The 12,418-nt window shown below is 33.7% G+C and overlaps 1 protein-coding gene across 1 annotated transcript in view; it reads right to left on the bottom strand.

Moving 5' to 3' along the window:
* The window catches only part of PRPF18 (pre-mRNA processing factor 18), a 43,319-nt gene that overhangs the window by 13,532 nt on the left and 17,369 nt on the right, over nt 1-12,418 (bottom strand). The window contains exons 2-5 of the mRNA XM_023530358.1: nt 10,449-10,526; nt 7,630-7,734; nt 5,731-5,844; nt 583-882 (exon numbers count right to left, since the gene is read on the bottom strand). Of these exons, the coding sequence (XP_023386126.1) occupies nt 583-882; nt 5,731-5,844; nt 7,630-7,734; nt 10,449-10,526 (597 nt within the window). The remainder of the gene's footprint in view (nt 1-582; nt 883-5,730; nt 5,845-7,629; nt 7,735-10,448; nt 10,527-12,418) is intronic.

Here is a 12,418-nt window from a genome sequence, read left to right on the forward strand (position 1 = left end):
GGTATGGAATTTCTTTTTAAGGGAACAAAAATTAGATTATGATAATGACAGCACCACCCCATGAATACTAAAAACCACTGAAGTGTACACTTTGAATTGGTAAATGTAAGTATGTGAATTTCTCAGTAAAGCTATTAAAAACAAAAACGGAAAAAGGAAAGAGAAGCCCAGAACAGGTTGCTCACACCAATTATTCCAATAATATTTAGGGTCCTTCAATAGGGGTTGGGATGGAGGAGGGTACAAGTAAAAGGACATCCTCTTTAACTGTGATCTCACTCAGAGAAGAGTACAACATGTGCAAGAGCCTGGAATGAAACAAAAAGCTAACAATTTACATTTTAGTAAGTATTAAGAGCTTTAGAGTAAGCCATAATTTTTGCTTGAGCTACATAGTTAGATGATACAACACTATTTTTTAATTAACACTACAGACATCATACTACATTCAACATACTGGCAAAATTATAAAGTTAAAGACTGCCAAGCGCTGACAGGGATGTAGGGATACAAGACACTCACACTGCTGGTGGGGTGCAGACTGGTACAGTCATACTGGAGAACAACTTAGTTTAGATGTACATAAGGCATCAAGGATGGATAATAAAAACAGTTCAAAGTGTAATGACCAAAGACAACAGTGTGCTCTGAACTGAACAATATAATAAACTCAACCATCCACTCCAAGGAATGAAAGATGTGACAGGAATGAGGTAAGGTAAGTGCAGAGATTACCTCTAACTCTTCAATCGTGGTGTTTTCTTCATGAACTTTCAAATCATTCTGTGTGTCTTCCTCTCCAGGTTCTTGACCACCCACAAGTTCATTGAGGTACTGCTGATCAATCTTATCCAAAGCTGCTTTCAGATCATTCCTCAATCCCTGAGAAAGGTGAAAAATTACACCTAGTATGAAAATAACTGATGTTTCACTTTTGTTTTTCACTAATAGTACAATTTATCCTGGACTTCCGCTTAAGATGGCGAAGTAGGCAAACCCTGTGCTTGCTTCCTTCCATGACCGTATCAAAATTACAACTAAATTACAGAACAATCATCACTGAGAACCACCTGAGGACTACCCGAACAGCAGTCCTATAACTATAGAAAAGCCATGCTGAGACCACTAGGGGGGTGGAGATGTGGAACGGGCAAGTCCCACACCAATAGACTATTACTCAGCCATAAAAAAAGAATGAAAGCTTACCATTTGCAACAACATGCGTGGACCTAGAGAGTATTATGCTAAGTGAAGTAAGTCAGAAAGAGAAACACCATATAATTTCACTTATATGCAGAATCTAAAAAAAACAGACGAACAAAACTCAGACACAGAGAACAAAGTGAGGTCACCAGATGCAAGGGGGGTCGGGAGGATGGGTAAAAAGTGACAGGATTAAGGACAAAATTCCAGTTACAAAAACAGCCATAGGAATGTAAAAGCACAACATAGGGAATATAGTCAGTGACACTGCAATAACTATGTAGGGTGTCAGATGCATTCTAGACTTACGAGGGTGATCACCTCATAAGGGTATGTAAATGTCTAATCACTATGTTGCACACCTGCAACTAATATTGTATGTCAAATGTAATTGAAAAATAAATTTTATTTAAAAGTATAATTCATTTTTCCCCACAAGGAATTGAGCTTAGAAAAACCAGAGACTCAAATCAGATGTCAATTTATTACACAGCTATCATCACTGTCCAAAGTTAATTTTATGAATAAATTTAAAATTTAAATAATATACATACATTAGCTATTCTGATGGCAGAAGAATAAAACATATGAGTGACAAATCCAAATAAGAATAGTCATAAATGCTGCTGTCTTCTAATAAGGCCTAGTAAAAGTTGACCAGGTTTCCACTGCAGACTCCAAACATTTTCCCAGTTCACTTAAAATATCTAAACTTACTGCAACTATCCTGAACTCCCAAAACATTTAGAAATGTCAAAAGTATAAAACTAGTGTCTCATCTATATCCTAGGCTAGCGCTACATTTCTAACACCAGCAAATTCCACATTCTATTCACATCCAGTTTGTGACCATTCAGTAAAAATGGAAGCCTTAACGCTGGACCCTTAGCTTACACCATATATAAGAATTAACTCAAAATAGATCAAAGACCTAAATATAAGAGAACTATAAAACTTAGAAGAAAACGGGGAAGTTTCATGACATTAAATTTGGCAATGACTTCTTGGATATAACAGAAAAAGCACAGATAATGATAACAAAATAAGTAAGTTGGACTAAACCAAAATTTAAAACTTTTGTGCATCTAAGACACTATCAATAGAGTGAAAGATGATTCATGGAAAAGGAGAAAATATTTGCAAATCCAATATCTGGACCTCCTACAATTTAACAACAACAAAAAACAACCAATGTGATTAAAAATGGATAAAGGACTTGAATAGAAGACATACAAATGGCCAATAAGCAAATGAAAAGATACGGAACATCACTAGTCAGAAGGGACATAAAAATCAAAACTACCATGAGATATCACTTCACACCCATTAGGATGGCTATTATTCAAAAAAAAAAAAAAAAATCCAGAAAACAAGTGAAAGCTAGAATGTGAAGAAATGGAACCCTTATGCACTGACAATGTAAAATGGTGGATCTGCTGTGGAAACTGCTGACAACCCTCAAAGTTAAACATACCCACACCAAGACGCACTAACGTATGCTAAAAATGTTAAAAAGTTAAAGACAAGTAGAGATGCTTAAAAGGAGAAAGAGAAAAATAAGGTTATGTACAATGGAACTCACATAATACTATCAGCAGATTTTCAGCAGGAACTTGGCAGACCAGAAGGGAGTGGCATGATATATTCGAAGCGATGAAAGAAAAAACTTCTAAGAATACTCTACTTGGCAAAGTTATAATTCAGAATTAAAGAAGAGTTTTCCAAAAAAAGCAAAAACTAACAGAGTTCATCACCACTAAAGCAGCCTTACAGGAAATGTTGAAAGGACTTTAAGCTGAAAAAAAAGGATGCTAATTAGTAACAAGAAAACCTATGAAAGTATAACTCTCGCTGATAAACGCAAATCTATAGTAAAGGTAGTGAATTAATCACTTATAAAGCTAATGTGAAGATTAAGACAAAAGTAGTAAAAATAATTATAACTACAATAATTAGTTAAAGGATACACAAGATAAGATGTAAAACGTAACATCAAAAACATAAAATGTGGGCGGGGTAGTAAAAATGTAGAGCTTTAAAATGTGTTCAAACTTAAGCTGTCATCAACTTAAAACAGACTGTTCCACTTATCAAACAAGGCATGGAAATGGAATGTATAGCACGGTGACTGGAGTGAATAAGACCGTCTTGCATATTTGAAATTAAGTGGCCAAGAGAATAAATCTTAAAAGTCCTCATCACAAGAAAAAATTTTTTAACTATGTATGGTGATGGACGTTAACTAGACTTACTATGGTGATTATTTTGCAATATATACAAATATTGAATCATTATGCTGAAACTAATATACAGCAATATATATATTAGTATACTAATATACTGTTATATGTCAATTACACTTGAATTTTTAAAAATATACAAACAGGAAATTCTGTATCATGTGATACAGGCTTGAGTAGAGCAGATTGTAATAAATGAACATTAAAAGCTAGAAGATTTTTCAAGTAATGAAACATTAGTAGAAAAATTAAATTGGATAATAAAAATTTAATAGTTCACATTAGTATTGTATCCTATCTTTTGATAAGGAAAATGACTCAGGATATAGAAGAGAAATAAATGATAATATGAAGCATTACAAAAATTACTCTTTCCAAGATTTCGGTTAAGAAAAAGACTAAAAATAAAGAAGAACAAATTGCTGTTAACATTAATATAAATGAAGAAAATTTTAAAAATTCATTTGTGCTTTGGAAAAAAATTGTTAGACAAAGAATCACTACATAATCCAGCAATTCCACTTCTGGGTAGACACACAAAAATAGTGAAAGCAGGGACTCAAAGAGATACTCGGACACCCATGTTCATAGCAGCATTATTCACAATAGCCAAAAGGTAGAAACAATGCAAACGTCCATCAAGGATGAACGGATAAAGAAAATGGGGTTCATACATAAAATAGAATATCCAGTCTTAAAAAACAAGGAAATTCTGACACATGCTACAACATGGATGAACCTTCAAGGTATTGTGCTAAGTTAGAAGGCCAGTCCAAGAGAGCCTTCAGGGACCTCAGCCATAGCCCTCACCCGACTACAATAGCATGCAAGATCCCAAGTAAAAAACCACCCAGCTTAGCCCAATCAAACCACAGAACTGTGAGAGATAATAACTGACCTTAAATTACTAGATTTCATAGTGGTTTGTTAGTCATAGATGACCAAAAAAGGTTTTATAATAATAATTTTAAGCTACTATGTTTTGGGATGGTTTATTAAGTAGCCATAGATAACCACATTTGTTTCTTAGAAATTGATAGAGCAAGTAGTTAAGTTAATAAAGCCACAGAATATCTGAACAACATTATAGTAATTGACATTTATCCGAGGCAAAAAACATTCTTTTCGTGAGCCCATTGACTATTCACCAAGACAGGCCACATACTAAGCCATAAAACAAGATTGGGGCCCGAAATGTAAAAGCTACACCAATTAAACTTTAGAAGAAAACACAGAATATCTCAAGACCTTGGGATAGACAAATATTCCTTAAGCAAAACACCAAGAGCAATAACCATAAAGCAAAACCTGATAAAGAAGACTTCATCGAAGTTTAAAACTGCCCCTCAAAAGACACCAATAATAGGTAAGCCACAGACTAGGAGAAAATCATCACAAAATATATATCTATATCTCACAAAAGACTTAGAAGAATATATGAAGAACTCCTACAATTCAAAAATAAAAAGACAAACTACCCGATTAAAACATGAACAAAAGACCTTTACTTATCAGGGAAATGTAAATAGAATCACAATGAGATACCATTACACATACAAGAGAATGGTTAAAATTTAAGACTAACAATAACAAACGCTGATAACATTTGGAAATACTTGGCATTTCTTAAAAAGTTAAGCATATGTTTACTCTTCCTCTTCACCAACTCCACTTCTAGGTTATTTATCCGAGAGATGTAACATAGCTTCAAACAAGATTTGTATAAGAATGTTCATAGCAGTTTTATTCATAATAGCTCAAACTTGAAAACAAATTGTGGTATATTCATACGACTGAATATCATCAGCAATGAAAGGAACAAACTACTGACATCCGCAATAACATCGATGAATCCAAAAAAATATTATGCTAAGCAAAAGAAGCTAGACACATAGTCTATGACTCCATCTATGCGAAATACTAGAAAACAAGCAAAATTAATCTACGGTGACAGAATTTTAAAAGGTGGTTGCCCAGGAGAAGGAAGAATATGAGACTGGCTGAGAAGGGGCACTGGGAAACCTTCTTGGGTGATGAACATGTTCTATATCTTCCTGAGTGTAGTAGTACTGGTTACATGTTTATATGTACCTGTCAAAAGGAACTCAACTGCTTAAGAGATGTGCTTTTAAAAAATTTTTTTAAAAACACATTCAGCAGCACTCTGGCAACTTTATTTTTCCATTTTTACCTGTAATGATGCAATTAGTCAAACCTTGTCAAACTCCATACTATTCTAGTTTAGGTGGTACAATGACGTTCTTCTAGCTTTGTTCTGACTTCTTACCTTGTTAACTTCTGGTGTGAGGATCTCTATTTTTCTTAAACGTTGAAAAGCATCATAATCAGTTTCTCCAAACAGTCTGATTGGTTCTCCTCTTTCTCTCAATCTTCTGATAACCTATTTAAAAAAAAGAAAATCAAAAGACAGTAGTAATTCCTTATGTTATTAGTAATAGTAATTCCTATTTAGGTGACCAAACACTCATTTTGAAATGTCAATGCCAAAATGAAGTTGTTTTTTCTTTAATTTTCTATGAACAGATATACTGAGTTACTATCACACCTTAAATAACCCTAACAGTTTAGGTCCTCTGGCTGACTGTTTCAGGAAAGTACATAAGGAAAACATTAAGATGAAAGTGATGTTTATATAGAGACGATAAAGTCTGGAGTCAGCTGATAACTCAATGACCACAGTCTAGGTCAGCATTGCAATACCACATTTAAACCGAACACTTGTCCCTCAGAAGAGAAAGTGAGTTACGATCAGGTAGGGCACATACAGGGCTTTCCAGGGGCTGATAATACTCTTATTTCTTCACTCAGGTGATGGTTATACAGGTGTTTGTTTTGTAACTATCCATTACATTACACATATGTATTCTATTCACTCTTTATATACATGTTATATTTCATAAAAAGGAGAAAAACATTATAATAAAAGTTGATCCAAATTTCCTTTAAAATACCAAGAACTTTACCTGGAAACATAAATAGTATCACACTTAGAAAATGCTGGTAGGGCTCCCAGTGGATTAACTGAAGCTTGGTATTAAAAAGAAATTTAAGAAGTAATCTATTGCTTTCTCCAATGAATGTAGAAATGACCTCAAAACCATATCTGTCAGGTCCCTATCTAATAAATGACAGAAATCACATCTCTTCACGAAATAGCCCATCCTAGTTCTAGACAGATGTTTTGCTTATTAAAATGAACTAAAATCTACCTCCCTCAAACTCTACCCATCTATCTTAGTTCTACTTTATGAAACCACAGAGAATATTTTCTTTGTTTTTAATTAGAGCTGCTGTCAATAGTGTTTTTAAAGTCTCTAATATTCCTCTTTTCAGGCTAAGGATTCAATTCCTTCATCTAATTTTCACATGATAGCTTCTAGAGTCAGCCAGCCCTTCCTCTGAAAGTTTCCTTTGGTTCAAAGTTTATTTTTGTTTTGTACTCTTACGTACAGTTTGAATTCCTTATATCACATGGATATCTTAAATTTTCAGTGTTTTAGGAAATAATGTTGATCAGGGTATGGGCAAACACTACAGGTGAGAGCATAAACTGGAATATCTGTTATAGAGCTCTCTGGTAATATGTATCGAAAGTCTCAGAAATATAATCTTAAATCTTTAGTACATAAACTCCAGAAATCATGTTTCTAGAAAATTTTCTTAAGGAAATAATCATACATTATGATGCCTGCAATGACGTCTATATAAAGACACTCATCTTAGTATGATTTATAACAGGGAAATGCTGAAATAATCTAAATAACCATTAATAAAGAATGGTTTTAAAAGTATTATGGGAAAATATAGTCATAAAAAATTACACAGATCTCTATTTTGATCTAGGAAGATGTACTGAGAAAGTTACAAAATAGCACATTATTTAAAATTATTTAGACAAATAATATACACATTTAAAACATGTTTAGTTTTTAAAGTTTAGAAGGATAGATTCTTTAAAAAGTTTAAGATAACAGTATCAAGAAAAGCAGATTAATTTAGAACTTCATGAAGAAAACTGACTAGCAGCACAGTATTTTAGTTCAAAAAGTCTTCTTATATGGGAACTAATGACGTAAAACTTCCTGGAAAGAACTGGAAATAAATGCAAATGCTGTGGGGTTTTCTTTTTGTCCCCATAAAACATTCTCTCTATACATAAACTTACCTCTTGCCTAGAAAGAGTCATGGGTAATTTCTCCTCTGCCAGTTCAAGTTCTAATACTGGGTTTGATGAAGTTAATGGTTTCTGGTCCTCATCTTTTGGCTGTATCTATATTAATAGCCAAAGAAACGAAATTCAGCATTTAAAATATAGTTAACATTTATCATTCTATTATATTAGCTACTCACAGAAGTTAAACACTTTTTAAATATTGAAGGTCTCCTAAATGTTCCTCTGAAAAGAGCTCATAATAAATGTACATCTTCTGAGAGCTTGTCACACTTGCCCGTTCCGGGGACAGCGCAAGGAGAAAGCATGCTCACCGGAAACGGCACTCTGGCTACTGAAGAGTGACACAAGGGTAACGGTTTCCAAAATCAGAAGCAGAAAAGGTCTGAAATTTAGACTCATTGTACCCCTGAACTCTAAAGAATTTTACTGTTTTTCCTAAAAACAATCGACTTGCTTCTCCTCATTTAGAGAGTCACTTTACAGGGTTATCTGATCCTTGCTCTGGGTTATTATAATGAAGGCCAAAGAAAACAACTGCTTTCTAACAGAAACCGGTGAAGCTTGGAGCTCCAGCTTCTTCCTACTCTCCTTTTTGAAAGGTATTATTCCAAGCGCACAGAAACCACTGCTGGATGTGTAGAAAAACTCCCAGCGCTACAAAGAACTTGCCCACAAACGGAGCTAGCTAGGAACTCTGTGGGAACAATGAAAACAGCGCCTCTCTACTCATACCCAAGAAGAAAAGAGTGAGCATCCTTGTTAATATGAGCCTGAGGGGAAAACCTCTTCATACATTTTCTTGAGTCTGCTGCTCAATCAGTTTACAAAAATTGAGTTCAGCAAATTTATAAGCCCCACTGTGTGATCTATAAAAAGATACCGAAACATAGGTTTCCCAACTGACCATAAGACAAATTTAAAATGGCGAGAGAAGATCAAAAAAACATAAAAGACCAACATTAAGAAGAAAATTACCATTCAGCTAAAAAAAAGAAAAAAAAGCAATATGGTTAAAACTGTATAATACATGATTCCACAGTTTATGGTTAAAGGTTATATTTATCAGTGTTAATGGTACTAGCAGAAAATTGAGGTAAAAAACTAAACTTTCATATTTTCACAAACCAAATCAGCATCAAGCATTAAAAAAGATAACCAGTTTCTATAAGGAATGACAGTAATAAATGCTATATTTTCATCACTACCAAGAAACCAAGAAGGAAATATTAAAAATGTTTTAGAAAGAAAAGCCTGTGCTTTCTTTCTAGCCATAACAACAGGTAATTTCTCCAAAAATCTCAAGATGAAAAGCATTTTTAATTACAGAATGGCAGTTAACAGCTTTAAGGAAAAGATCTAAGACATTTGGTCAGCTGGACTCAACATTACAAGCAATAACTTTACAGCAATAATTTTGCCTCCGTGCTTTCCTCTAAATAAGGAAGTATTGCCATATCACTGACGCAATCTAAGCAAAGCAAAACTGCCACTGTTTGAAGTTATTTTCCTACCTTATCAAAAAGTTGAAAGGTTCAAATTTAGAGATCTGGGAAAGCAACAAGTCAGCAGACTAAACTCAGGGTAAGTAATTCTTATTCCAAATCAAGTCTGAGTTACACAATGGTGGGCAAGCAAAAGATGAGAATTCTTCTTTCTGAGTATCTATTAGATGGTTATTTACACAAAACATATTTTATTTTCCTAAATTAGAAGCAAATGAAATCAATATATTTATGGAAAATATCAAAATACAAATATAAACTTCCGAAGTGTAGAAACCTATCAGAAATATAACATTTTTAAAGCCTGCCCTCTCCCAACACTATAAAATAAAACCAAATGCATATACATACCATTTGCATTCCTCATGCTTCCCTCTAGAAATGCTATGCCAGATAAACTAACTTTCAGAACTTTCCCCATGACATGCACAAGAGTATTATTTTATATTGATGTTTCACAAGCAAAAAGTGGATTTCAAATTTGTGATTTGGCCAAAGTATTTCATAAAGCCTCTGAACTTTGGTTTAAAAATTATTAAGCTAGATACAGTCTTTTAAAAATAATTTAAAGATAACTTCATCTCATAACCATTAATCCCTCCCAATAAAAACCCCATTATTCAACTAGGTTGATCTCAAAGATAATTTCAGTCATGCTTCTAATATACACAAAATCTTCCAGACAACTCATCTGTTTCTAACAAGTATTTCCAGATTACATTTTTTATCCAATAGACTGAGCAGTGTTTGAAACATGATTCCTATTACACAAAAGCATATAAATGTTATATGGCACTATCTCCAGGCAGAGGTACTTGGGGCCAAAAGGAATTATTAACTATGTGAACATAAAAACAATGGCTTAAAATATTCAGGAGAAAGCAGAGAAAATACCAGTTAATATCACTGTTGCTGAACGAATAAAATGTTTTAAACCTTTTAAAAACAGACTTTTATTGGGAGAGGTGGGGAGAGGGGTGGCGGTGGCGATGCAAATGAGGCAGCATCGGATCCGGGACTTAAGTTTACAAAAATCAAGCTTTGATCTCAAGCCACTTCATGCTGTCCACAAAAAGCCAAACCATTCCAAGCCAAAAGTCATGCACGTATTTTCCTGAATTCAAGATTTAAAAAAGGAAAGGAAAAATAAAAACAAAATCTCATACCTCTCCAGATGGCTTCTCATTTACAGGCTAATGTATAATATTGATAAATTGAACAGAGATCAATAATTTTGTCACTTTAACAACAGCTGTATAAATTTAAACTCAGAAATATACGATTTAACCTAAAAACAGACATCCATACCTTGTAGCCACATCTTTCATAATATGCTTCCTCTTCTTTTTTTGCAAGTTCACTACGCTTGAAATATTTTTTATTTTCCTGTTGAAGATAGAAATAAGTTAATAATATGCCTAGGGGAAAAGTTCGTGTCCCGTAGTCAACAACATGAAAACACTCTTCAGTTTTTCAGGAAATTAGTAATGTCTTTTGGTTTGAGGGAGTTTACTTCCTAAACATGCAATGCCTCTGTTCTCCACCCCTAAATACAAAATACATACTTTTCTTGCAGGCATATCCAACAGCAAAGAGTAGAGGCCAAACATTATTTTCCAAAGATTCACATTGTTTTAATTTCCCCATGTTTAAGTTCAACGATATACTCTACAAATAGTTTCATTGTGAACCATATAAAATAAGACGCTTTAATTATTTTCTAATAGAAACAATCAAAAACTACAGTATTTGCAGCTAACATCTTAAATCTCATTACCAAGAGAGCTCCAAAGATGTATCCAAATTCTTTTTGTCATATGGAATCTTATTGTATTTGTATTAGTAAATTCTTAAAATAATCGAGACAAAATAGTTTTGAGAGTCTTTTTATTAAAAAGATGCTTTAAAGGCATTTGTTTTAATATGGTTAGATGTTACAAGACAACCTCTAAATCTACTGTGGCAGAAAAAAAACATTAGTTCTTTCCATACTATATATAACTTTATTCTAGCTGTTAACTCTATAGTTCCTAATCTGGAGGCTTGTTACTATTTTACAGCTCTTCTTCTTAGATATTATTCCACTGATGACTTTGCTCAAATAAATATACTACCTTCCTTTATTAGTAGTAATTATAACAGTACCTTAATATCGCTTCCACTCAGGTATTCAGCACCTCATAGTTCCAAAGCTCATTCACTCAGGCAATGATCATCAGTGGATGTTAAGACCACTAACAGGAAAGGCTGATGGTGAACAATGGAAAGCCCAGGCTGCCAACACTTTGAACCCACTGACTGAACCTGGCATCAAGAAAACATTATGCACCTCCTCTGTTACACACGGGAAGTACTCAGCACCATCTATAAAGAGTATTCTTGCCAAAAAACTAAATATGAATCTAATTGAACATTTAGCTCTAATTTCCAGTTTAGCAAAAATGTAGGGAACAGAGGAATAAACTAAACAATACCACAAGGAAACGATCAAACACTGGGAATTTTTACAATGCTAGCCCGTTTCTCCAACAAGTTAATGACATTAAAAAAAGGGAGGAGCTGGAAAAATGAAGTTGTTCTTGATTAAAAGAAACCAAGAGTCATAACAAACATTTACAATGAGCAGAATTTGTGTGGGTCTGATGTGAACAAAACAAATGTAAAAATATATATGTATAGACTGTAATTCAATTGGAGATATTTGAATGTGAGGGGAGTATCTGATGATATTAAGGACCTAATTTTAATTTTGTAGGGTGCCATCATATTTTGCTTATATAAAAAGATGTTCTTATTTTCTAGTGACAAATGTATTAGTGGAAAGGTAGAGAGTGGTACATTTCACAATTCTATTTTTTCCTATGTTTAAAACTTTCATAAATAGTTTTTTTAAAAGTTCATTAACTCAATATACATTTACTGACTTATCTACCATACAACAAGCACAGCTTTACAGATGTAAAAATGAAGAAGATATTACTTGGAGTAAGGAATGATGGTATCTGAGTATCAAAACTACCCTGAGAAAAGTGAGGGCAAATCACATTAATCCCATTCTAGATGTGAGAATGAGAAAGGCTGGGTGACACCCCCAGAAATCAGTAAACCTCATGAGTAACCGCGGCACGACCAGAACTCTGGTCCTTAATACTGTCTAGCATTCCAAGCTACAGTGCTCACTTCCGAAATGCTACTTCAGCATCATAAATTGCTCCTTTTGACTATGTAGCATGTAATTGTCATATTTCAAATAAATAAGCGGACAAACACATATGGTA

The sequence above is a fragment of the Pteropus vampyrus genome, unplaced genomic scaffold (genome assembly GCF_000151845.1).
Source record: "Pteropus vampyrus isolate Shadow unplaced genomic scaffold, Pvam_2.0 Scaffold49, whole genome shotgun sequence".
NCBI lineage: Eukaryota > Metazoa > Chordata > Mammalia > Chiroptera > Pteropodidae > Pteropus > Pteropus vampyrus.